Source organism: Protopterus annectens, chromosome 11.part0 (genome assembly GCF_019279795.1).
Source record: "Protopterus annectens isolate FY-2018-M chromosome 11.part0, PAN1.0, whole genome shotgun sequence".
NCBI lineage: Eukaryota > Metazoa > Chordata > Ceratodontiformes > Protopteridae > Protopterus > Protopterus annectens.
This window is the reverse complement of record NC_056745.1, coordinates 775,458,027-775,484,717: the sequence shown is the minus strand read 5'-3', so window position 1 is coordinate 775,484,717 and position 26,691 is coordinate 775,458,027. Positions and strand designations below refer to the sequence as shown.

Below are 26,691 nucleotides of genomic sequence, written 5' to 3'. Positions count from 1 at the left end.
TCCTGCAACTCTTTTAAATCTGGTTGCTCAGGTTGTGTCATTTTGCTTTTCAACTCAGATAATAAAAACTGTTGATACTTTAACATATGGAACTGACAGTTTAATGCCCTCATGGTTAAAGTGGCCGAGGTATACACCTTTTTCCCCCACCTTTCTAAAGCTCTGGAATCTCTCTCTGAAGGTAAAGGGTTTTTAGCAGTAGAGGCCTTAATTCCCTTGGGACCCTGTGAAATAGTTTCTGGGTCAACAGTATGGCCTTTGTATAGGAACTGGTGTGAATCTGGAACCCGATAATACCTGTCAGGTTTAACAGGAGCCGGAGGTAAAGAATCTGGGTTGAGGCTGGCTTCTGTGTACACATCATCTAATATATCTAAGACAGGAGGGATAGCCAGAGGCCTATGCTGGGGGAGCAAGAGAAAATCCCTGAGCCTTTTCTTGGAATCTGAGTAATCTTGGCCTTCCCAGTGAAAGTGTTCCCTCAAAGTATGTAGGGTTTCCCCAAAAGAGTAGTCCTCGGGGGGGGGGGGACTGAGGGAATAGACTCCTCTGCATCAGAGTCTTCAAAAGGAGAATATGTTTATTCCAGGTCCTCAGAATGCTCAGAGGTAATAGAGGCTTGATCTGAGGAAGGGTAGTCTTCCTCTAATCTGGGCCTTTTGTCCGAGGGGGGTTGAGAACCCCTGATAAGAGAAATCAAATCCTCAGCCATTTTGAGCATCTGTTTTTTAGGCATGGGGCCTTGAGAGGGGGTCTGTGGTCCTTGTTTTTTAGTTTTCATGGCTGCTTTAGATTTTGTGAAAGCCTTAATGGAGAAGGAGGAAGGCCTGAAGACACCTTACGAAATGGCAGGCCTGTCTAAACTCTGGGTTTCCCCGCCAAAAGTGGCGTCAGTATCTGTAGTCGGAGTGGGGGCCTAGGAGCCTGCGACCTCGGGCACAGAAGACACCGGTAATGAAGTGTCATCAGTAGTCAGGGGCTGCGTAGGCGCCTCGCTGAGAATCGGAGAACCGGTAGTCGGCCTTAGCGTGGTGTCAGTAGAAGTCGCGGACCTCGTATGTTGGTCCTTATCCTTGCGTCTTTTACCCAAAACCGGAGTCGGAGTATCCGACGACATAATGTAATTAAATTTTTTACCAAAATAGTGATGGGCGAACTCCGCCCGATGCTTAGTAGTGCATTTGTTGAATCTAGCACAAAAACAGCAGGCCGAGACGTCGTGGTCTGGGCCTAAGCAAGGAATACAGAAAGAGTGGAAATCCTTACGCGGTATTTGCTTCCCACATGAAATGCAATTATTAACTTTATCTGACATCGGTCTGAGGCAAGAAAAGTTTCCCCAATGGGGTACTTAGCTTTCAAGAAGACTTCGGCTGAAATTTTTTCGTAAATCTCAGGAGCTGGCCGACTGGCACTTGCGAAATGCTTCTGCTTCGGGCACCGCACGGCAAGAAAGACTGAAGAAGATGGCGTCGGCTGGTTCTTTTATACCCCTGCCGCACTGACGTCAGGGAAGAAGCGACGACAACCGACACCGGACCTAGACTTTGGAATTCGGCCGACCGAGGACCCGCCTGACGGCAGGATAACCTATCTGTTATGACTGCAGCTGTATGCACGATGAACATCTAACTTTATCCCTGACACTTTCATTGACTATCTCTCTGCTATCGACTGGTCCTTCCTCTTTCACCTTTCTCTTGACGAAGCAGTGGACCAGTTCAACTCCATCTTTTTAAACACTCTTAACTCCCTTGCCCCTCCCAGAATTAACAGAGTCAAATCACACTACTCACCCTTGCTCACCACGATAACCTGATCTCTCATTCAACATAGAGATTCTGCATGGAAACTCTGGTTAAAAAACAAATCTCTCATACACTATGAAAAACAGAGTGAACTACATAACCTGAACCAAAAAAAAAACAGAAATAAAAGAAGCTATTATCACACACCCCTAACCACACAAACTAGAAATCCCAAATAATTCTGGCACACAGTTAACCAAATTCTCCACCCTGCAAAACCATCTACACCTAATCCCTGCCCTAATAAATCAGCCCAAGAAACTGCTTCTATCTTTAATACTTATTTTATCGATACTATATGCAAACTTATGCCTACTTCCAACCCCAACAACCCCCACTTCCCAGCATACACCCACAACATAACTCCTCATTCTAAGTCATATACCCACTAGCTATATCAAAAAGCTTCTTCACAAACTTAAGCCATGCTCCCCTTCAGCTGACAGCTTACCTTCACAATTCCTAAAGACAGCTACCAATTCTATTGCATACCCACTATCCATTCTCATAAACCACTCAATTCATGAACCACTGTCCCAACTCTTTGGAAGAAATTTTACACCATACCTGTCCACAAAGGTGGGAATAATGTAGAACTCTCTAATTGCCACCCTACTGCCATACTCTCTCCTCTCTCTAAAATTATTGAGCACTGTGTCCATAAACAAATCCTATCTTACCTAATGTCAGAAAACTTTATCACTCCTACCCAGCACAGCTTTCATCTCCACCACAACACCACCACTGCTCTTATCTCCTTTACTAACTCCATTTCCCCTTGCCAGAGACAATAATAAGCAAATGTCCTAGCTTCTCCTTGACCTCTGCAAAGCCTTTGACACTGTCTTCCATTCCATCCTCCTCTCTAAACTAACTCAACTTAACCTTTCCCCTACAACTATTTCCTGGTTTACTAGCTAACTCACTAATAGACAGCAATCGCTCAAATGGCTCTCTGCTCTATCTCCCTTTCTCCCCATAAAAATGAGTATTCCACAAGGTTCCATTCTTGGCCCCCTTCCCTTTAACATATTTATTAACCAACTCCACACATCTTGTCCTCAGTCTTCTCTCATACAGTATGCAGATGACTCCACTATCATCACTTCTGCTGACAATCCCTCTGATCTGCTTTCCCTTACTCAAACTTCCTTTAACCTCCCTGAAACTTGGCTTACTAATAACAATCTTATCCTTAATCCTAAAAAGACAAAACTTCTCCTATTCCTACCTAAATCCCTTAGTCATCTTAAATCATCTTTCACCATCTCTTTCTTAAATAACATCATTATCTCTTCTGCACCTAAAACAAAGTTACTTGGCGTAATCATTGATGACCAACTTAAATTGAATCTCCATGTACAGAACTGTATGAAGAAAACCCATCAAAAGCTTGGCTTGCTGTAGAGAAACCAAAGGTTCCTTACCCCTAACTCCAGAATACCACTTGTTCAGGCCTTTCTCCTTCCTAACCTTCTGTACTGCTTTCAAGTTCTTATTAACTTGCAGTCCTCTCTTCTATCTAAACTTGAAACCACATATAACAAAGTTATCAGATTTGATGCTCACTTGCCTCCAAAATCTCATCATTGTCTTGCACCCCAGAATCGCATCTAGTTAGAATTTCTTTACCAACTCATATATTCACAACTTCTCATAATCCACTCCATCTTAAATTAACCATCCTTCTGCCCAAGCACATCATCTCTTGTCTCCCTCTAAAACCCATCGTGCCCCCTTACAAGTTTTGACCAACACCTCTTACAGATTTATAAATAAAAAAAAATCACAGATATAACCTATGCAGCACGAGGAGATGTATTTGTAACCATCCCACTTAAATTTACTCTCCTTCCTCCTCCCTGCCTTTCCCCCTTATATTTTCCCCTACCCTCGCTTTCCTCTCTTCCACTTCCCTTCCCACATACCCTCTAACTATTCTAACTTCCTGACCTTTAAAATATCTCTCTATTACTTCCCTCCTCACCCCTCCAATTTCTGCTCCAGTACTCTTATACAGTTCTTCTATACTCACTCCTCTACCTTTCTCTTCTTCATCTTTGCAACTTCACTCTGTCCAAATGATCTTCTTTACCCACCTCTAACTTGTCTTCTCATTTTCAACAACTTCTCTTCTTGTAAAACATTATGCTACCTAATAACCTTTGTAATATATACATATTTTGGTATCTGTATTCAAATTTCTTATTCTGTACTTTGAACATCCTGCCTGTGTCATTTATTCATAAGAGTTTTCCTTTTTTTTTCTTCTTATATAATTTGTTTTGTAAGCTTATGTATTTCTTACGTCTGTACCACAAATATTTTACTTGTATTATTTGTGCTTTAAATCTAATTTTTTAAATTTTTTGTATAATCCTTCACTTTGGAGAGTTTCTCCTCGGGTCTCCTCTGAAAAAGGGCATAAGCTCAGATGGACTAACCCGGTCAACAAATGTCAAATAAATACATAAATAATACTGATGTCCTAACATCCAGTTGGGAAGGCAGTGTGCCCAGCCTTGAAGGAGAAAGATGATGAGTTTTGGATTAGCTGTTGGGTACGATGTAGCAGAATTCCCAATAATTATGAACTACATAGCTCTCAACCTTTCATCACTTAAATGTGGAATATTACCTCTCATAATGTGGAACAAACAGGCAAAATGTGGAATACTTACTAAGCCCTTGCTAACACCTTCAATTAGAAGTTTCAACATGGTTAAATTTGTTACCTTATACTTATGTAAGGTTCTTTTGGCGAATTAATATGATTAAGTATTAATTACTATGGATATTAGTTTAAAAAATTATTAAGAAATTATAATGAATGGATGAAAGACACGTCCAGTATGAAACAGCAAGTAACATGGCCTTTCAAAGACTCAAAATGAGGAACATTCCTCATAATGAGGCACACTTGAGAGATATGGTGATCTAGATGAAGAACATTAGCATAAAGCATACATGAAAAAAAAACATTCAAATTGTGTATATGACACATGTGGAGACAAAGTTTACTTAATTCAGTGTCAACCACTCTGCATATGAGCTGCACAAACAGCTAAGCTCCACAGCATATTTTCTCAAGGCAGGATACAGAAGATATTGAAAATGTCCTCTAAACCAGACACAATAATTTTAGCAAATCTGCACTCTACATCCCTGACCAGGACATCATCAGGACCCTTTTTTCCATAAGTTTGGGCTTCTAGTGAGACAACTACCTCCTACTCACTTCAAGTTTAGCTGCATCTTAATAAATGTCCTGAAATTCACTGACCACATCAGTAGCATTCATTTGGAATCAGGTAAATGGCAAGTTAACAAAATGGTTGCAAGATGCCATATTAGGTTACAAAAACACCCACTTACAAAATAACATGTTCTCCACAGAATGAAACTCATCTGACAAATCTAACTTGGCATTTCATTTGAATGTGAGCAAAATACACTGCCAGTCTACTGTTTAAAAAGTAAAATCTGAAGATTCACTTAATAGTTTTCTGCAAGCCAGTCTAATGTGTCCTCAACATTTAGTGGCCTCTTCTTAGTCTGCAACATTTCTTACGGATCCCGGAAAATAAATGTAAAACATCAGAAAATGTAAAGAACTTTGCAATATACTTACTATATAGGCAACATTGTTGACTCCTGGGGGTCTTTTATAGGTCCCATCACTGTCTGTGGTTATGAGCCTGTCTTTCTCTGCATCTGTAAGGCTGCCATTCATTTGATGTTTACGTCTTTGTTTAGGGGAGCGTTTTGCACGGGAACTATGGAAACAGAGCAAAAAAACACATGTCATTTTACCTTCCAGTTTGGTGGACAGATCAAAATAGACATTTTTCAGCCATGCTCCAGGAAAATAAAACACATCACAAATGGCAGTCACAGGTTACAAACGCAGAATTAGTTTTTGATTACACGGATAAAAAACTCATCATCAATATAAAATAATGTCATAAATTTTAGGTATGGCTGGAGCTATTTTTGTGTTCAGCAGCTGGACTTATTGTAAAACAACAATAAGCAGAATCTAGTGAATTATACAAGTAGAAAGACTGTCATTCCCCTAAAAAATTTTATTTTAGTCTGCATATGCAAGGGTAAAATTTTCCACATTCTTGAACATGCAATTTGTTCTATGCACTCAAAGGAAGAACTGGTATACTTGTGCCAAGATGGGAGATGTAACATTTAAAAAGTCTGTATACAAGGCAACAGGTGAAGACGTAAGTACAGAAAACATAGACAGACGGCTTTCTGAAAGGAAGTACAATAATGTACATGGTTGTGATAGTTTCAGAAGGCAACACACTTCATTCATCAGGTTTTGATAAGCTGATGCAGGTGGATGAAGAAACTATTATCTGATGGGCATACTCAGTCTGATGGAGAAATGCCTTTGACTGAGAAAGTCCTAGCATAACAACTGAGTAAATTGGGTAAGCTTCAGGCTGACTTAAGTTCAGAGATTTTATCATACATGCAATCCAATTAACAGCAGTAAGAAGAATCTATTCAGATCCCAAAATATTTGAATTTTTAGACTCTTCTAATTTCGGTTGCATACTTATTTACTTACACTGTGTGGAATATTCCAGTTTGATGGCGATATGTCCAAACAGAATGCTTTAAATTTAGATGCATTCAATATAAAGGCACCTGCATGGAAACATTAACCACAGAGCACCTTTTTCACTGATGGCTTCTGCATTATAAAAAGGGCTACATCTTCTGAATAAAGAATTCAGATTAGCTTGTTCAAGTGTTAAAGAGATAATAAAATTAAGAACAGTGAGGAACCACATAATAAAGCTTGATGAACCCCTAGGCTGAAAGGGAAGAGCTGAATACTTTGTTAAGACATGTGAACCCTAAAACATCTGTTGAAAGTCTGCAACAGAACCAGTGAAGAATTTCAGCTTTCAAAGTTAGATTTGGCTAGTGTGTATTACATATGAAGGTAAGACCAAAATAGAGCCGCAGTAATAACCTCTTTAACCAAACTAAAAGATGTGTACTCCAACATACTAAGTCTGTAAAGTATGAGCAGGGCAGGAATTATGTCCAGTCCTGATGCCATGCAGTATATTACAAAGAAATCCAGAACTATAAAGATGACTGCGAGTGTGACACAGAAGAAAAAAATGGAAGCACATTGATAAATTTCAGTGTAAAGAGCTGTGGACACCTTTTGAAAGTAGGTCACAGCTGCCACTAGTGATGAATAATGCCTGAGATGAGTGAAAATTTAATTATATGAGAGGGGATACTTAACGCCACAGTTTAACTACAGCACACATGGAGGAGGTGTCATGGTGCTTCAGCACTTTGGACACTCCCATCAGCTCCTCTGCGGTTGTTTTTTCAAAGCAATTTTGACACTAGTAATGCAGTACTATATTACCTTTTTCAGAACTAAGGAAAAGTGAAGATGATGCTTTTTGAGGAGCACTTGTAATGTGAGGGGCACCTTGTCAATATCTCAATCAAGCGAAGACAGTAATCACAAAGTGGTAATGAGTTATGGAGATCATATCTGGAAGATGCTCTGGGAGCAGTTTGGCGTCAGATGAAAGTGATGTATGGAGTTCTGAATGTTTATGCTTAAAAGCTCAAATCATCTGGGGATGACTTTATTGAAGTCCTTAAAATTCAATACAAGACCAATTCATTACAACAAAAATTCATGCATGCTCAAAATAAGTCTGTGGAGCCAAACAGTCAAACAGTTTATACTGAACAGACACTGGCTACATTGGAAGGTAATGCAAAGAGACACATTCATGTGAGTCAGGCTTTAGAAGGTAAAGAAGGATTTGACGCTTTGAGTTTGTGAAAACTGTGATGGGGCAATAGACTGTATTCTCTAAACGATTGCTAAGTACTGAAAAAGTGTACAGTCTGTCATCATCAGTAACTGACAAAACTCTTTTGCTGACTGACAGCAATCATGTCTCCATTTGTGATTTAGTATGAAAAGGAACAGGTTCTATCAGAAGCCTTACAAGATGCTAATAGTTGATGTAAGACCTGTATTTTGGAACATGTTTTTTCAGATGCTAACATACAAAAAGTACATTTCTCACTTGTGATAAAAGAGTGCTGACAACATAAATTAAGGTATATGTTACTATTTCCAGACAGTCTAATTTTTTTCATCTCAGTGACAGACAAAATGTTGCTGCAATCACTGGATTATATTAGTAAAGAATTCGTAACAGTGGATCAGGATAAACGGGACAAATGCTTGAACATTATAAAATTAGAAGAAGAGTTGAATAGCAGGTGACAATAAGGGAAAGGCAATGCTGCTGTCATACATACACTGGGAAATTTGACATTGCTTGCTACTTGAGTGTATGTTGAACTTTTGGGAAATAATAGTAATGGTGGCCAAACATAGTCCAACAGGAGAAATGCACAATGTAGACTATAGATTTAGATATCTATTTGACATTATTTGTATTTTTAAATGCAGTTACACAGTAATTACGCTTGCCAATCTTGTAATGAGGAGTCTTCAAGGACAATAAACAGTGCAAAAGCAGTGGCATTTTTAGACTGTGTGTTTTTTTTTCGGAGAGTATTTTAGTTAGTTTAGAGTTTACAGTTTCTTCTCTGTTAATCACTAGATACTGAATGTTATTCTATATTTCTCCTTGTAACTTCTACTGTACACAATCTAATATGTCTACTCAAATATGTCTTATTTTCTGTTTATGTTTACTGTTACTTTCTCTCAAAGCATTTTGAAGTACAACAGCAGATTTTTTTTTCTATTACTACAAAAAGCCACATACTGTACAGTTTGTTTACTTTCTGTAACTATGTTATTTTTGTCTTGTAACTCCGGTTGTGTTTGAAAACAGCCCTTGGACAAGCTTACCTACCAGATTAACAAACTGAATAAAATAAATAAATAAATTAGTCCAAATATAGAGTTCTTGCAGTGAGGAAGTATGAAGGGGAATAAAATGACCTTGACTGATGACACAATTAGACTATGCTGTTATCAGCCTACACCAATGAACTAAATTAAAATGGAATACATGTTCATAATTACACTGTGAATGAACTGGGAGTGCTGTGAACACAAACGGCTCGAAAGACTTTATATGGGACTGATGCTTAAAGTGAGCTCTGCACTGACATTACTGTGTTAAATGTTTTACGATGTTTTGATTTTAAATTATTTTTTTTAACGGGCACACCGAAACATTAACATGACTTTTGAATCTAATTTTTACATTAAGGGTATATATGAACTGCTTTCGTATCACAAGTGATTTAAAATTCAATATCTCTGTTTAAACTGTTGGGGGTTAATAAGTCATATAAACCGTTATGTGGACTGTTAAAAGTCAAAGATTAATGAAGAGAAATGGTGCTTGACTGGTACAGCAAGTCAACAACTGTTAATCAAATCTGAACCTTAGAATTGTGCTCTTGATGAACACAGATTCTTTGTACACAAAAGGCTTAAAAGATATCATACAGATATTTTAGGGCTGATATAACATTGACATTGCTGTTTGTTTAATACTTCATGATGTTTCACATCTACAAGATCTCTTGATCAGACAGTGCCTACTGACGGCATTATCATAGCTTTTTAATTTCTGTTTTCAGTGAGGATTTGTTATAATTGATTTTGCATGATAAATCGTTTAAAATGTAATGCTTATGCTTAAACTGTGTGTGTTGGGGGGTTGCACATCATATGTACTTCAAGGGGTATTGAAACTTGTTAGGTTACATATACATGTGTGTTAATAATAATTTAAAGGCATTTTAGGACTCTTTGTAATGAAGATATTAGTATAAAGCTTACATAAAAGGGATTTCTTTGACATACCTGCTTCTTCAGGATTAGGGGTATGTGTGTTTTTATGCGCACATTTGTGTGGCATGTGTGTGTGTGTTCGAGAGAGAGTGTGTGTGTGTGTGTGTGTGTGTGTGTGTGTGTGTGTGTGTGTGTGTGTGTGTGTGTGTGTGTGTGTGTGTACAAATTTGGATGAAACGACGATGCTCACTGTGCTGATTTAAATACACCCTGGACTTATCTGGGTTAACCTCATATACTGTTAATACTGTCAAACATATTTTGTTAAGGCATCTAGAAAGGATTTAATTGTGAAATGGATGAAAAGGTGATGTGATAGCAACATGTACACTGTAAGTTGATAGACAAAGTCTTCTGGATAATTACTGTGTTTTAAAACAATAAAGTAAGAATGTTGAATGAAAGTCTGCAAGGTGGGAAAAATGATACTACAAATGGGGCAGTGCTATTTGTCAAAAGTTGACAAGCAGGGATACCATCCACACATCTGGATAAGGAAAGGAGTCTGATTGGGTAAGGATACAGAATGAGTTTATCAAAAGTGAGAGCAATGTTGATTAGTTATGATAAAGATTACCAGAATGGGGAGTAACTGAAGCCATGTAGTTTCTGAGCTGCCTGTGGGCATCTAGATTATGCAGTGTTCTTTCACCCTTTTAACTTCTGGAAATAATACAGGAAAATTAATTGTCTGGCTCAATGTAAACTATGAAATCACTTTAGGCATTAAAGAAGGGTTAATTCTCAAGGAAACTCTGTTCATAAGGAAAATAAGGTAGGCCTGGCAATCCATAAGAAACTCAGATACTGTTCTTGCAGAAGTCAGAGCAATAAGCAATACAGTCTTCTATGTTAAGAACCTCAAATCGGCATGATGCGTTGGTTTAAATTAAAGAAGTGTTAGTTTCTCAAGAACAAAGTTTAGATTCCAAGGAGAAGCCACCTATTTCAAGGTGAACAGATATTAAAAAAAAATCTTTCAAAAACTGCTTGATTTGAGGACAGCTAGAAAGTGGAGATTTTAAGGGCAGAGAAGCAGAAATGACTGAAAGATGAATCTTAATAGAAGAATAACACAACAAATGCTACCAACAACAAAGGAACTGACAAAGTCTACTTATAAAACCTGCCAATTAATTTATTATAGTAAGCGTTTTGCGTCTCACGCAATGGTGAGACTTCCTCGGATATATATAAAAGTCAAACTAACATCTTAAATAACAATTAATCGCACATTGTTTTCCAATCACAAATCCTTCCCCTTATTCTCGCGCATATTTTAACCCTTCCTTAGCTTCATTTAGGCTCCCTACATAATGTTCTTTTTAAAATCAACATACATGTAAAAATACAAGTAACCTGCAGTGTAAGTTCTCACTTCAAAAATAAGTGTATGTGGTTGCCCTCACATCTATTATTCAACTTATTCCTGCATATATCTTAACCTTTCGGAAAAGTACTTTTTAAACTAACAAAATTTTTTCTGCACACTTATTTTATAAAAAACTTCAAGTGTATATGTATATCAAAACATTTCAAATTCCTAAACTAATATTTATTTTTGAAAACACAATTATCAGTCTTGTTATTCATCTCAAAAGACTTTTTAATTTTAAAACACATAAAAATTGAGCAAACCTCGTTAAGACCTGGGAAATGGCAAGCATCTGTATGAAGTTGACACAAAAGTTCAAGTCTCGCAAGGGTTAGTGACTCTGGACCCTCCTCCCTGCTCTAAATTTAAATTTGTGATCCACGTACTCCATAGTATGCCTAGCCAGTGCATTTTCATGATTCCCTTTATTAATGCTATATAGGTGCTCACAGACACGCTCTTTTAACCTCCTGTTGGTCTTCCCTATGAAATATGCTGGGCATTGTTGCCACTGGGCTATGTATATTACCATCTTCGACTGACAATCCAGTCTACTTTTAATTGTACATTTAATCTCTCTGATGTAGGAACTTTGACAAATTTCCATATATTTGCAGTAGTTACACATGACGCACATCCACATGCCCTGCCTACTGGGTAACCGTAAACTCTCCCTTTCGAGAAGACATTTCAAATTTGGGCCTCTTCTAAAGATAACTTGCAGTTCCTTGCTCAGTTTGTGCTTGACAGAGGTATTATTCTTGATCAAATCCCAATTTTATATATTATTTTCCTAAATTCAGCTGCATCTACGCTAAATGATCTAATAAAACTATATAAGGTGTGCATCTGATTACCTGAATTTGTAATACTTCTACCTAATGTATTATTAGGTAAACTGTCTACCCTAACCTGCCCTAGGATAGGTTTGTACATTCCACACCTTCTTTTATCTTGAACTTCCAATGTGAGCCTCTTAACTAGGGTAGTTGGATAACCCCTCTTCAAGAACATATCTCCCAAATCTTTACATTCCACCTGGACATCCTCCTCCTTCGTAATCATTATAGCTGCCCTTACTAACTGCCCTTTCACCACTGATCTTTTTTGGTGAAAGGGATGGCAACTAGAAAAAAATGCAAAAATGCATTGGAATAAGTTTCTTTTCTATAAATTTGTGCTATATACTGTCCATTGCTAATATTTTACTTAACTCAATGTCCAAATATGCTATCCTTTCTGTTTGGTAATTAAATGTAAATTTTAAAAAATCTGTGGTATTGTTAAAGTAACGCACTAGATCTCTGGCTGTACTTTCATCGCCTTGATAATCATAAAGATATCATCTAAAAACCTTGTATAAAAGTTAATTTGATTGATAATGTGTTTTTTCTTTTTAATAAATTCTTGTTCCCAGTACACCATAACAAGGTTAGCGAAGCTGGCTCCACATGGGGAACCCATCGCTACGCTGATCTTTTACAGGAAGAATTTGTTATCAAACATTATATAATTGTTAGTCAAAATAAATTCTAGTACTTCTTCCACTAAGTTAACTTCATCTCCTGGTGCACCCTTTGTTCTCACAATGTAACCCACCTACTCAATTCCTTCCATGTATGGAATGGAGGACTATAAGTCTTTCACATCTATGATTAAGAAGTTGAACTCACTTTTAAATTTTAAGTTATTACTACTGTTTAAAAGTGTCCATGAGTCTTTGCAAATTTGTTCTTCTTGACTGACATACTTTTTCAACAAGTTGTCTACTACTTTTGCCCCTGCATAGGCGATACTATTCCTTGCATCAACTAGTGGTCTCATGGAGGGGTTCTCTATATTCTTATGGACTTTTGGTATCCCAAACAACAAGGGGGTCCTAGGGGCTGGCATCATTAAATAATTATAAAGTTCTGTAGCAATTTTTGCTTCCATGAACATGTCACTAATATATTATCTTTTACGTGAATATACTATGTTTAATTCATTTCTGGAAATCTCTACGTATGTATCACTGTTTAAGTACTTAACCATTTTGTCTACATAGTCTTCCTTATTCACGGTAACCAGCCTGCCCCCTTGCCCCTGTTTCATGATCCTAACTGGCAGCAAGATTAAATCATTCAACACTTGTCTTTCCCTTATAATGATGTTATGTTCAACACATTTAGATCTTGTAGGGTGTGCAATATAATTATGAATGCCAAGTTCACAAATCTGTTCAAACAGCTCTAAAACTGGATGTACAGGAGGATTAAAAGTACTTGTGATGTAATAACATTTTTCAGTCCTGTCAACTTGCCCCAGTAACACAGTAAGGTTTAGTTTCGTAACAAATAACATGAAGTCAGTTAAAGTCGTTGCTAGATTTGCTCTATACATGAGCACAAAGGTATACCCTTTAGCTAAAAGTTCAACCAAATCCATGTCAATAGTCACAGTTGAATAATTATACATTTTAAAGTCATTTTCTTTGTTCAACATGACTTTACAATTGCTAACAGCCAATTGTGGTAAATCATTTACCTTCTCTGCCTGTTCTTCTTGCGCCCTTTGTTGGTTTGTTGTGATGATCCTCGGAGTGGATTGTGGTTCTGTGCCCTGTTCTGAAAATTTACTCTACTATGTGCTTGGTAGTTAGTGTGTGTATTCTGAAACTGATGGTCATTTGGGGCCATCCTGTTGTTTCTATTATTAAAATCCTCTCGCTTCTACGTAACTGCTCTGTATTGTGCTGGGTTTCATTTGTGTTAACAGTCAAAGTGGGCATTCCTTCTTTTTGATCGTTCCCACTGGTGCCTCCCATATTACTAGGCTGCCTATTCGCATTCCAAGTCTGTGACGATGGAGGCTTTGGATAGGCAAGGTTATTCTTGTAATCATATCTGTCCCTATTAAGTTTTTTCATCTTGGTGGTTTTAAGTTTCATGATCAATGCTACTGAACATTCTGTCAAAGTCAAAACAATAACACTGGAAATCAACATGTGCTTTGAATAGTTTATCTGTTTATGACCGTTTCTTTAGCCAAATTATTGGCTACTACTTGATAATGTTTGCACAAGAGTTCAAGTAGCTCTAACCCATGCCTATCAAATAATCTGATCAGGTCTTGATGGAACACTTACCCTTCTTCTAATCCAGTAGGATAGTGCCAGCTCCTACGACTTTTTGGTACAATCCCGTCTTTTATGCATTCTCGAAAATAAGTAATTTCAAGTTGCAGTTTTTTGTACTTTACTAGTTTATTCATAGAGAGCCTAAATGAAGCTAAGGAAGGGTTAAAGTATGTGCAAGTATAAGGGGAAGGATTTGTGATTGGATAACAATGTGTGATTAACTGTTATTTAATATGTTTAAGATGTTAGTTTTAAATGTATCTGAAGACGTCTCACCATTGCGTGAGATGAAATTTTTTTTCAGACTGAGGTGTATATAAAAAAATGTCTTGCAAATCCAGTCTCTGGGGAAGACTGTGGTAATTGCTTCTGGTCAATTCCAAAAGAATGGAGAAAAATTGTTGCTTGGGCCAGAAGTGAGTCACCACCACTACCTTTGGGAAGTCCCATAGAATTTTTAAGAGGACCCTGTGTATCAGTGAAATGGGAGGAAAAGCATACAGGAGCATTCTCATCCATGGGAATGAAAAGGTATCTGTTTTCCAGGCTTGTATGCATGTAAGCCTGGAGTATAACTTCTTCAACTGTCTGTACTGAAAGTAGGAAAACAGATCTATTTGAGGTGTTCCCCACAGTTGGAACAATTATGGAAAACCCCCATAGTGTATTTCCATTCTTGAGGATCTGTCCTGGTCCTGCTCAGCTTGTTTGCTACAATGTTTTACACAGACAGAGCTGAACTGCTACCTCCTAGGCAATCATAGCAAGTTTGCAAAAAGGATAAGCTCTGGTAACCCGACTGTTTGTTTATCTATAACTGCTGCCCTAGTAACTTACAATAGAAATGAAAGAACTTGCTTGCCATGTTTGAAGTAGAAACTGCAGCTAAAATACCTATATTGTAAATGTTTGCCCTGTGCTTTGACTGGTAGATGTGATACTTTAAGTTTGTGCTTTCATGTTGTTTGTGCTCTAATATGATATTTGAAGAATATACTGTAGTTGTGTCCTGAAATGATGCCTAGTTTCTTAACTGAAGCATGATTCTGGCTTTAGGTTTAAAATAAACGCTCTCTCTCGCAACTTCACGGAGCTTATCAGCTACTGTAAAATAACACAACTGAGGTGCATAGCATCTGCTCTGTGCTTCTTAAATGCCGTTTTTGACCGGCTGTGTTATACAGGAGAAATAGTTCACACAGATTTGATCTGTGTTATAAACACGAAAAGGAGAAGCCGTTTTTAACTATTAACTGAGTGCTGAATGAACTAAAGTCTGCCTATGTCTTACTAGTAGTCCCTTATCCCTGACATTTGATAAACTTGATTATTCTTCTTCCTTGGTCTGTAATTATACTGCTGAATTGCCTCTGACCTAACTAATTAATTAACCTGCTCTACTCTAATTTCCAGGTAGCTCCCCTGTTATAAACTCCCAAAACAGTGCTCTCTGCACAAGAAGGACGCTACCCTGTTGAATACAGTACTCTGAAGTCAGCTCACTACAAAGTGCAAATGTGGAAACTTATTACTGTTCACCATTTTAAACTATAAACTCCTGACTGGGGTCTAACACACCTATAAGTTTGTCCCCATTAGAAAATGGCCAACCCCCAACTCTAAATAAAGTGTAGTGTACCCCTGCCCCCCCAACTATTGTATTCCTAACCTTAAATTAACCCTAGATTTGCATTGACTATAGCACATTTACTATAAATTGTATTACAAAACAGTAAACCTATTCACTAAAAATTCTATTAAAAAATAGCAAATCTACAGCTAGCAAAATTACGTGCTGAAAAACTGTCTAGTTTTAGAGCTAAAATACTTACCTTACAGCTCTGGTAAGCCTAGAAAACCTTGTTAACTGTAATAGCCCTGCTCCGTTCACCCTCGCTTTGCTCGGGCTCACTTGGCTCCTCTCCCCCCAATTCCCAACCTAAGCTACAAACCTACAATCAACAGACCAACTACTTCTCTCCTAGCCTGTCATCTCAATACTAGAAGCATTAATAACAAGGTACATGAACTGCATGCAGTCCTGGCTGTCCACTCCCCTGAGATTCTCTGTCTATCTGAAACCTGGTTAAAATCTATCACTACAGACAATGAAGTGTTACCACCTGGATATAACATACACAGGCTGGATCGTGTTTCCAGGAAGGGGGGTGGGGTAGCTATACTCTACAAATCTGAGTTGAATGTTAACAGAGATGTAACACAACCACCTCAGATTAATAACTCCGAAATTCTTGCCACTAGATTGCAACTTAACAAAAGTAAATGCATTAATATCACCTGCATGTATATTCCCCCAGGTAACAATATAGCTACACTTGAAGATACCCTGCACTGGCTATCATGTCATTACCCCCAAGAAACCCTACTATTCGGAGATTTTAACATAGACTGGGGCACCTGTTCCTCAGAATCCCCATCTACCCACATTAACCTGCATGCATTTACACAAATCATAACCAACCGTACCAGGTTAGGTAAACCCAACCAAAAAGAAAGCATACTAGACTGGATACTCATAAATAATCACCCCCAACTGTAAACCGCTGGTACCCTCCCCAATGACCTAAGTGATCACCTTCTCACTTACATAATTAAGCAAAAAGCGATTAATCCTCAACAACCCTTACTCAGAAACGTTAGAAACAAAAAAGACTTTAACTCTGCCCAATTCTAACAGGAACTTAACTCATGTAGCTGGTCTATTCTAAAACACCTCTCCTTAGAGGAGGCAGTTGTATACTTTAATAACAAATTTCTTGATATCCTTGATTTGCATGCACATGTTCATTCAAAGAGAACAAAAGCAAAAACTGCTCCATGGCTTTCTAAAGAGTCTAGACTCAAAAGTACCAGTAGAAACAAATTATGGGCTTTATGGCAGGATTAGGAATAAGTATATTAGGGGGTCAACCCAGGTTGGAAGGTTTGGAGACAAAGCCAGAGAGGCATGATTACGTTGGTTTGGACATGTGCTGAGGAGGGATGCTGAGTATATTGGGAAAAAGATGCTAAGGATGAAGCTACCAGGTAACAGGAAAAGAGGAAGGCCTAATATAAGGTTTATGGATGTGGTGAGAGAGGACATGCAGGTGGTTGGTGTGACAGAGCAAGATGCAGAGGACAGGAAGAAATGGAAAAAGGTGATCTGCTGTGGCGACCCCTAACGGGAACAGCCGAAAGAAGATGATGATGATGGCATTCTACTAAAGACCCCCAAGATCAAATTAAATATAGGTAATCTAGGAATGAAACTAAAAAATCTATTTTACAAGACAAAAAACAATACTATTGTAATTTACAGACAATAAATCAAAACAACCCTCAGAAGTTTTGGGCAGGTTTGAATAATCTACTCCATCCTGGACAAACTTCTACCCCTATCCCCACTGCTACTACTAATAAACCTCCCGAGGATGTTTCAGATAGTTTTAACCGATTCTTTACTGAGACAATTCAAACCCTAGCTAGCCAACTACCTCCTAGCTCCCCTAGCCCTGAAAGTACCACCCCTATGAACCTACTCTTGTTCAGCTTCCAACCAGTGTCCACGTGGGTCTATATTACATCAACGAACGATTAAATGTTCGAATCTCTAAAGGTCGACTTTTAGAGATCGAACATTTAAATGTGCGAAGATGTAATAAAAAAAATTAAACAGAAAAAAGTAACAAAAAAGGGTTTTAGCAGGGGGGGCAAGCCCCCCTGCGCTCCCCCCACACCCTGCTACTTAAATATACCAACTCCGAGATCGCACATCAGTGCACTACAGTGCAGAAACAGGATATTTCCCATTCCCTACACTGTAGTGATATATTGGAGTTGGTATATTTAAGTGGGGGGGGGGCCTTGCCCCCCTGCTTACACCCTTTGATTTTTGGTTTTGTCACTTTTTTTTTTTAAACATTTTCGAACATTTAAATGTTTGATCTGTAAAGGTCTTCCTTTACAGATTTGTACATTTAATTGTTCATTGATCTAATATAGACCCTGTCCATGTCACTTATCCGTACCTTGATCAAAAAATTTAAACTCACCACACTCTCTGCTGATCAACTCCCTGCCGACTACCTTCAAAAATCAGCTGATGCTATTGCCTACCCAGTATCAATACTAATTAATCGAACCATATCAGAAGCTAGAATTCCCACCATCTGGAAAACATCCTACGTAATCTCACTTCCTAAAGGAGGCAGCTCTACCGAATTCTCCAATTCTAGACCAATAGCTATACTCTCTCCACTTGCAAAGATTATGGTAAAATATATTCACAGACAACCCATGCACTACCTAATCCAGAATCACCTTATGGCAGATACCTAACATGGCTTCCGTCCACACCACAGCACTACTTCTACTAGCTTTTACCAACACCATAATCCATAATCGCAACAACAATCACTTATCCTCCGCCCTCTTCTTGGATCTTTCCAAGGCATTTGGCATGGTTGACCACCAACTTTTAATACACACTCTGCAAACATTTTGTCTAGATACTAAAGTCCTTCAATGATTTAAATCCTACCTGAATGGGAGACAGCAAACTGTTCTTTGGCAGAACAAACTCTCTAACCTACTACCTAACACCCTTGAGGTACCACAAGGCTCCATACTAGGGCCCCTGCTGTTTTCCATCTTCATTAACAACCTCTATACTGTCATCCCAAAAGTCAGCTGTATCCAGTATGCTGATGACTCTCCCCTGATCTGCTCGGCCACATCTCCAACAGACTTATGGCCTGCTACCCAGTCCACTTTTAACACTATTGAAAAGTGGCTCTCTGAACGTTGTTTGATACTAAATCCCAAAAAAACTAAAATGCTGTTATTCTCACCAACACAAAGGTCTACTGCTTTTACCTTTACTATAAATTCAAATGATGGCACAATAATCTCCCGCGACCCTTCTACAAAACTATTAGATGTCATTATAGATAACAATCTGAAATTCGACCTACATGTAAACCAATCGATCAAAACCATCAATAAAAAACTAGGGTCACTTTACAGAATAAAATCCTTCCTAACTTCTCCAGCCAAAATTGTCATAGCTCGCTCTCACCTTCTTTCAACATTTCTGTATGCATCCCCTCTACTCTCTAATCTAAACAAGACTGTACTTAACAAACTCTCAACCTGCTATAATCACATTGCCAGGTTTGCCACTGGGCTGCCTTTTAGGACACACCATTTCATCAATCTTAACTAGCTTGGGTGGCTTGAACTACCCATTCTAATCCAGTATAACCAACTGATCATGGCTTATAAAATGCTTTATAATCCGGATAATACTTCTGCACTTAAAAATCTTATCACCGACTATAACAACCCGCGACTGCTTCATTCCTCTAACAGACTACTAATTCAAACAGGCAGAATTAACAATGCAGCTGGTGACTCTCTCTTTGCAAACTCTGTAGGCAGATCGTGGAACTCACTTCCAGCTGATATCACTTTACTCTCCTCCCTTGGTCAATTTAAAACTAGACTCAAACAACATCTGGCACTAAACTGGCTATGCCATTGTATCAAGCCTGGCTAACTCTCATGTAGAATGTGTAAACTCTATTAATCAGCTTATGTTTAATTTACCCCTGACTTTCATCAGGGATTAACTCTAAACTGTGGAACTTGTTTTTTCTTGTTTGCTTATGTAATCTTTGTCAATATTATATTTGCAACATGTTTTTATTGTTTCTGTTTACACTAGAGCTTTACTCCCTGGGCCTCCGCTGAAAATGGACATGCATCCAGTCAGAATATCCTGGTCAACAAATGTAAAATAAATTAAATAAATAAATAAAATCTACCAAACTACTGTGACATTGTCTCTGATAACATGCAGAGGTCCTGGAGGCCAGAGATGATTTAAGGTCTTTAAAGTACTGGTTACCACCAACATCTCTTCAATATTTATGTGCTTTTGTCTGTCCCGGGAGTTCCACATACCTTGCACTTTGGCCTCTTTTGAAACTGCTTCCCAGCAAAGTCAGAAGCACCTGTTATTAGAGACTGACAGGGAGGGCTGAAGGGAGAAGGGCAGGTATGGGTTGAGAGAGATAATTGATCAAACCACCAAAGTAACTCCCTTTTGAGAAATTCCAGAACTGGAATCTGAAAAGATGAAGGTTGTTCATGCTAAATGTAGACTGATTTGAGGTGCCAGTGAATTCTTCTCTTGTGAGGTCTTACAAAGGCAATCACGGCAATCATAGAATCCATGAAATACAAAATAATGAGTAATTCTCTGGCAGAAGCCTGAAATTGGCTCGAAAAGTCCAGAAAGATTTCCTTTTTACTGCTGCACCATCCAATGGTAAAAAAAGCTCTTCCTGGGGATGATTATAGAAGACAACCCACACAAAACTACTGAGTGGGAAGGGATGGTAAATGATTTCTGCAAGTTCAGTTGAAATCCCAGAGGAGGTGTTTCATGACCCATGTTAGGGAGTCCAGGCAAATGAAAAAAGTATCTGCAAATATATGACAATTGTCCACAAATGCCTTGCAGCCTGCAATAAGCAATCACTAGACAGGCATTTTGTAAATACCCCTGGCACAGTGGAAAGACCAAAACATAAGACAAAAAACTGATAATATGAGCCAGATATAGAAAATATTAAAAAACATGGAATCCAGCATAAGATATTTCAAGTCCAATGTTACCAAGAAGGTGCAGGCAGGTATGAGAGGTAACAGTGTTTGAACATATAACATTATGCATTTTGGAATATTGACAAAACAATTAAGAAAGGAGAAGCTTAGGACTGATCTCCATGTTCCCTCTTTTCTTTGACATCAGAAAAATCTTTGAATAAAATATTTTGCTAGTGTGAGCTGAGGGCAAGAGTTCTATTAACTAGCAATTAACAATATATTGATAATAAATTGTATACATAATAAACAGAAAAATAATGTATGATACTTCTCTGATATGCTGATGAAGTAAGTGAGCCATGTGTACAGTGTCATGCTTAATAAAAAGGTGTGTGTGTGTGTGTGTGTGTGTGTGTGTGTGTGTGTGTGTGTGTGTGTGTGTGTGTGTGTGTGTGTGTGTGTGTATATATATATATATATATATATATATATATATATATATATATATATATATATATATATATATATATATACATATACATATATGATCTGAGAGAAGAATGAGGAGAAATACTCTGAAAAGAGGGAAGCTACTTCCATTGCCATCTGTACACTTACTGGCTAAATCTCAGGACGCGCCTGTCTGAAATAATCTACTGCCAATGTGGAAGACGTAGGCCTACATTGCAGAGATATTTGTAGGACTGCTAGGATGGGAAGTGGGGAGGGAAATAGTCATTCAGACGTTTTGAACTGTCCATAGTTCTGGATGGCTCCCTCCTTTTTGGGGTCTCCTTGCCACTGCTTTTTGAAATTTGTTTGTTGGGACTTTGCTGAGACTGCTTACTCTGTTACCTGGAAACTGATGCTGAAGAGGACGAAAATATTTTACTGAACTTTGAAAAGGATGGCTAAAAAATCTGAGTAACCCCTTGAATAAGTTTCCATCTCTTGGCAAACTTTTTAAAGACTTTGGCAGCAGAAGGGCCAAACAGTACATCTTTGCCCATGAGAGAATAATTCAGAATCTCAGCTTTAACAAGTTATGCTAGGTTTTGAAAATGTAACCAAGCAAATCTTCTCAAAAAAGAACCAGTAGCAGCAGCTCTGGAACCAGTATCAACAGAATCATAAGAACATTTTAAAGAGTACGTGGTTACCTGAGAAACAGATACAATTAAAATAAAAAAATAAATAAATACAGTTTAACCTTTGAAGGTTAACAGTTAACCTTGTCATGTTCTCTAAAGAAGCCAGTACAAATTTTAATGAGGGCCCTGCAGTTCAAAATTCTAAATCTAAGGTAGCAGAAGAGTAAATTTAATTCTCAAATCTGTTAAAAGCTTTCCCATCCTTATCATAGGGAATGAGGTTAGCATTCACAATATGTTTAGAATTAGAATGCCTAGATAAGTATATCACTGCAGGATCTGATTTGGGATTAGAAAAGAATTTGTGCATTTGTGCTACTTCATATAACCTCAGTGAATATCAGATATTCCTTTAAAGCAGACAGCACAGGAGGAACAGTTGCAGGCTATGGAAAATCCAGATGCAACAAATCATAATACTTTTGCTGGGTGATAGGGATTTCATTTTGTTCCCAATTAAATAACTCTTTCATTTTATTAATAGTCTCAGCAAAATATTATTCATCTGGAGTTACATCTGAAGTAACACTTTCCTCAATCATAATCTTCAGCATGAGGAAAACTGACTAAAGAAAAACACTCCCCCTGCCCTCCATGATCATCTGACTGGGAATTAATGTCAGTGCAACAAGGAAACATTTTTCTTTAACTATTATTAGGGGGTGAGGAAACAGGATGTAGTCTGTTGAAAGCAGAGAGAAATCCTTTAGCAAGTCCCAGCAAATCTTCCTTGTCCACACAAACGATTTGGAAGAAGAAACCTTTTTCAAGTTTCTATTTTCTTTTCTAGGGGGATTTTCTGAAATGAAACTGAGCCATGACAAAAACAGTAGGCCAGGAATCCAGGCATCTTATTTCAGCTAAGAAGTATAAATTCACCCACTCCTTCTCTAAAGATTGACAACAATTGCTCTCACTTGCCAGGAGAGGAACAGCCATACAGTTGCAAAGGATGTGCCAGTCTAGTGGCTTCCACAGGAGCTACACCAGGTAGACCATGAGGAAAGATAAGTTGTCCAGGAAATCAGTTTTGGTGACAGCAGAGTCACCCATCGACGGCTAAGGAAATGATTGAGCAGGTTGGTCACCAAAGATTTCTAACATTCTTCTTGCAGACAGTAGAAACAAGAAAGTATAGTTGTACAAGTTAAATTTACCATAACAGAAGATGTTGGAATGATCACTGCCACAGTAGCCTTAATTATACAGGTTCTATCCTGCCAAGGATATAACAGCTGACTAGCTCCCAAAGCTTCAAAGCACCTTCCATGCGCTCAAACTGTCAGGCAGCTTGAGATGAGATTGCTAAAAGGCAACTTTGTTAGCGAAGTCCTTCAAAGCTTTCCTGCCAGCAGAGACAGAGGCTGAGACCTTAAAAGACAAAGACAGGAACAGCAAAAAAAAAAAAATAGATGTCCATATTCTGGCATAAAAAAAATCAAAGGGGGGTGGGTGGAGGGAGCGGCTACTACTGTAGTGATCATCTGAACATTTAGTGATACAGTAAGTTTAACTTACTCAACTGTATGTTCATTACATTGATTACTGCTACAGTAGCCTTAGCTGTATGGGTAGATTACCTTAGCTAGCTATATTAGGGAGGTGGTAAGGTAAGGATCCAGCCATCCCTGGAGAATGGTCCTAGCAAAGCCTGACCTAGGCTTACAGAACAAATCAAGCTTATAGTGCTTTGTAAAAGTATGTACATAGGACCAAGTAGCAGCTTACAGAACTCTTCTAGAATCCAACCCTTTCCAAAAAGCCATAGATGAGGCCAAGGCCCTGGTAGAGTGGGTCTTGACCCTGTCTGAACTAGTTTTGTTATAGTGAGGACAATAACAGGTAATAGCCTTGGACAACCATTTTGAAATAATCTTTGGACACAGGTTGTCCCTTCTTACCTTCACAAGAAATGAACAACTGATCCGAAGATCTGAAATATTTAGTTTTGTCAAGATAGTACCTGAGTTGTCTATGGACATCTCGATATGGAGTATCTTTTCTCCATTTTTAGGCTCAGGAAAGAAAACAGGAAAATGGATAGTTGACTTAAAGTAAACTTGGACATCACTTAAGGCAAAAAAGATGGATTCATTCTCAAAGAAACCCTGCCCCTATGGAAAATGAGATTGGCTTGACTTACCATCGGAGCTTGCAACTCAATTACCCTTCTTGCAGAGGAGAGATAACAATCAGTAAAACTGTTTTCCATGTTAAGAACCTCAAGTAAGCCAGATTAGCGGATCAAATGGAGCAAGTGTTAGCTTCTCTAACACAATATTAAGATTCCAAGGAAGTGCCACAGGTTTTCATGGAGGCATTGCATGCAAAATCCCTTACAAGAACATTTTGACATGAGACTGCACTGAAATAGGAGACTACATGGGCAAACATGCTGAAATAGCCAATATATTAATTTTTAATATACATAAATATATATAAAAAAAATAACATGCTGTCCCAAGGAGTGATAGAAGAGGTTCTTCTTTCCCAGGTGGGGAAGTGTTTTTTTTTTTTTATTTAAGATTGTTCCTAGTGCCAAAAAGAATAGTAACTCACACAAATATTGTATAACCAGAGAACAACTAAGCCTGAATGGGTGCTGGTTATGTTGTTGGCACCAAAGAGAAAAACATTTATCATTTGCTAATATACAATTTTCTAGTAGCATGCTTTCTTGCCTCCATTCGTGCCTGATGCACGTTCTCAATGAACAGGTGCCTAAAAGGAATCAAGACCCTATCATCCAGGCAGTCAACTGTAATGACTGATGTCAGAGTGTATCAAACAGCTCTGTTCGTGTGTGAAGAGATACATTCTTTGAGGAAGCTTGTGGTAATTGCCCCTGGCTACTACCAAAAGAAGGGAGAACCATGACTGCCTGGGTCAGAAGAGAGTCACCACAATGATCTTGGGAGATTCCTTCTGAGTCTTAAGACGTACCCTGGATATTACTGAAAAGGGTGGAAAAACATACAGGAATATTCCTGTCCAAGGAAAAGAAAGGACATCTGTCTTCCAGGACTTCTTGCATAGAGTCCTGGAACAGAATCTTACCAGTTGACTGTTCGGGCAGAAGAAAAATAGGTCTACTTGAGGAACTACCCCCAAAAACAGATGGATCAAACCTTGGAAGATCCTTGATCTAATTTCCATTCATGGTCTGGCTTTGCTTGTGTGCCACACAGTGTTTCTCTGACACAATGCAGGATGCATGTAAAGTGAGATTGTGCTGTGAAGATATATGCCAAGCTAAACTGGCTAGTCTGAAAAGACCTGGTTCCCCTTTGCTTACCAATGTACCACATGACTGTGGTATTGTCTGTAACCACTTGAAGAGGTCCTGGGGGCCACAGATGTTTGAGAGAGTTTAATGCCTTGATCAGAGCAAGAATCTCCTTGTTATTTATGTGCTTGTATCTGTCCTTGGTGTTCCAAACCCCCTGCACTTTTATCCCTCCTGAAACTGCTCGCCAAGCAAAGTCCAGTGTCTTCATACTTTCACAACTTGTCAGAACAAACGTAAACATGTGATCCTGGCAATTCAAAATTCTGAAAATCAAAGTTGCATAAGTATACACTTTTCCCCATACCTATCAATAATTATCCCATCCTTACTGGAAAGAGTAGGACTGGAATTAACTAAATGCTTAGCAGCCGTGGGATCAACTCAAGCCATAACTGCTGGGTCAGGTCTGGGAAAATAGTAAATAAATTTAAAAGACTGAGGAAATGTATAGATGCTATCTGCCTTTTTAGGGTACCTGACTGACTATTAGGAAAATACAGGCAGAAGCACACACACACACACACACACACACACACACACACACACACACACACACACACACACACACACACACACACACACACGCACACACACACATATATCTTCTAAAGCAGAGAGAACAAGAGAAATTGGTAGGTTCTTGAAAATCCTTCTGTAACAACTCATAGTATTTTTTGAGAAACTGGGAAACCTCATTGTTCTCCCACTGAAAACACTAGCACATTCTAGCAACAGTCTCAGAGTACCAGAAAAACCCACAGGGAGAATCAAGAAACAGATCTCGAAGACTGAAAATCAGAAATTAGAGGGAAAAAATATATCCGTCATTGCATCTTCCTGTTTAGATTCAGATTTGTGAAGCTCTTCAGGAAAATAGGACTTCCTTTTTCTTTTACCATAAACTCCTTTACAAAAAGGATGAACAGCCTAAATTAAACTGTGAGCCAGACTCAGTAAACCACTCCTATCCAAAGAAAATTAATGAGTTGATGCATGTTTAGTTTTCTGTTTCTTTTTGACAGGAAAAATGAGGCCAACCATGTTACTAATAGAAGCAGCAGTTTCCCATGGGGATGGGCACAGCATTCAGACACAACAAGGAAATGCTCTCTATACCCTCTCTCACGGCCAACAAGAGAGGCTCTCTCTCTTGTCTACTCAGGGGACCCTGACAGCAGCAGAGTATGTGACTAACCTCTGGTCCACAGTGGCTGAGGAGAGGGATCTGTGGGTAAAAGATGAAAGGTCTGAGATACAACAAATGGATGTAGCAGAATCCACCCACCTGTGGCTGAGGCAAATTTCTAGCCTGCTGTGGTGGCAAAGGACCACTCATGGGACCAGTATTTTGTTCCTTGGTCAAGCCAAAAATGGTGACTCTTTCCTGGGGAGGTCAAGCAGCAATTGCAGTAAACACTACCTGACCACAAAAGTTTGACAGAAAAACACAGTAAAAAGCACTTTAAAACATTATGCCAGCAAT

At 38.5% G+C, this 26,691-nt stretch overlaps 1 protein-coding gene across 5 annotated transcripts in view; it reads right to left on the bottom strand.

The window, feature by feature from the left end:
* The window catches only part of KIAA1549 (KIAA1549 ortholog), a 2,575,340-nt gene that overhangs the window by 466,182 nt on the left and 2,082,467 nt on the right, over positions 1-26,691 (bottom strand). For all 5 annotated transcript variants that reach the window (XM_044088205.1, XM_044088206.1, XM_044088207.1 and 2 more), the window contains one exon: positions 5,440-5,584. In XM_044088205.1, coding sequence (XP_043944140.1) covers positions 5,440-5,584 — 145 coding nt within the window. The remainder of the gene's footprint in view (positions 1-5,439; positions 5,585-26,691) is intronic.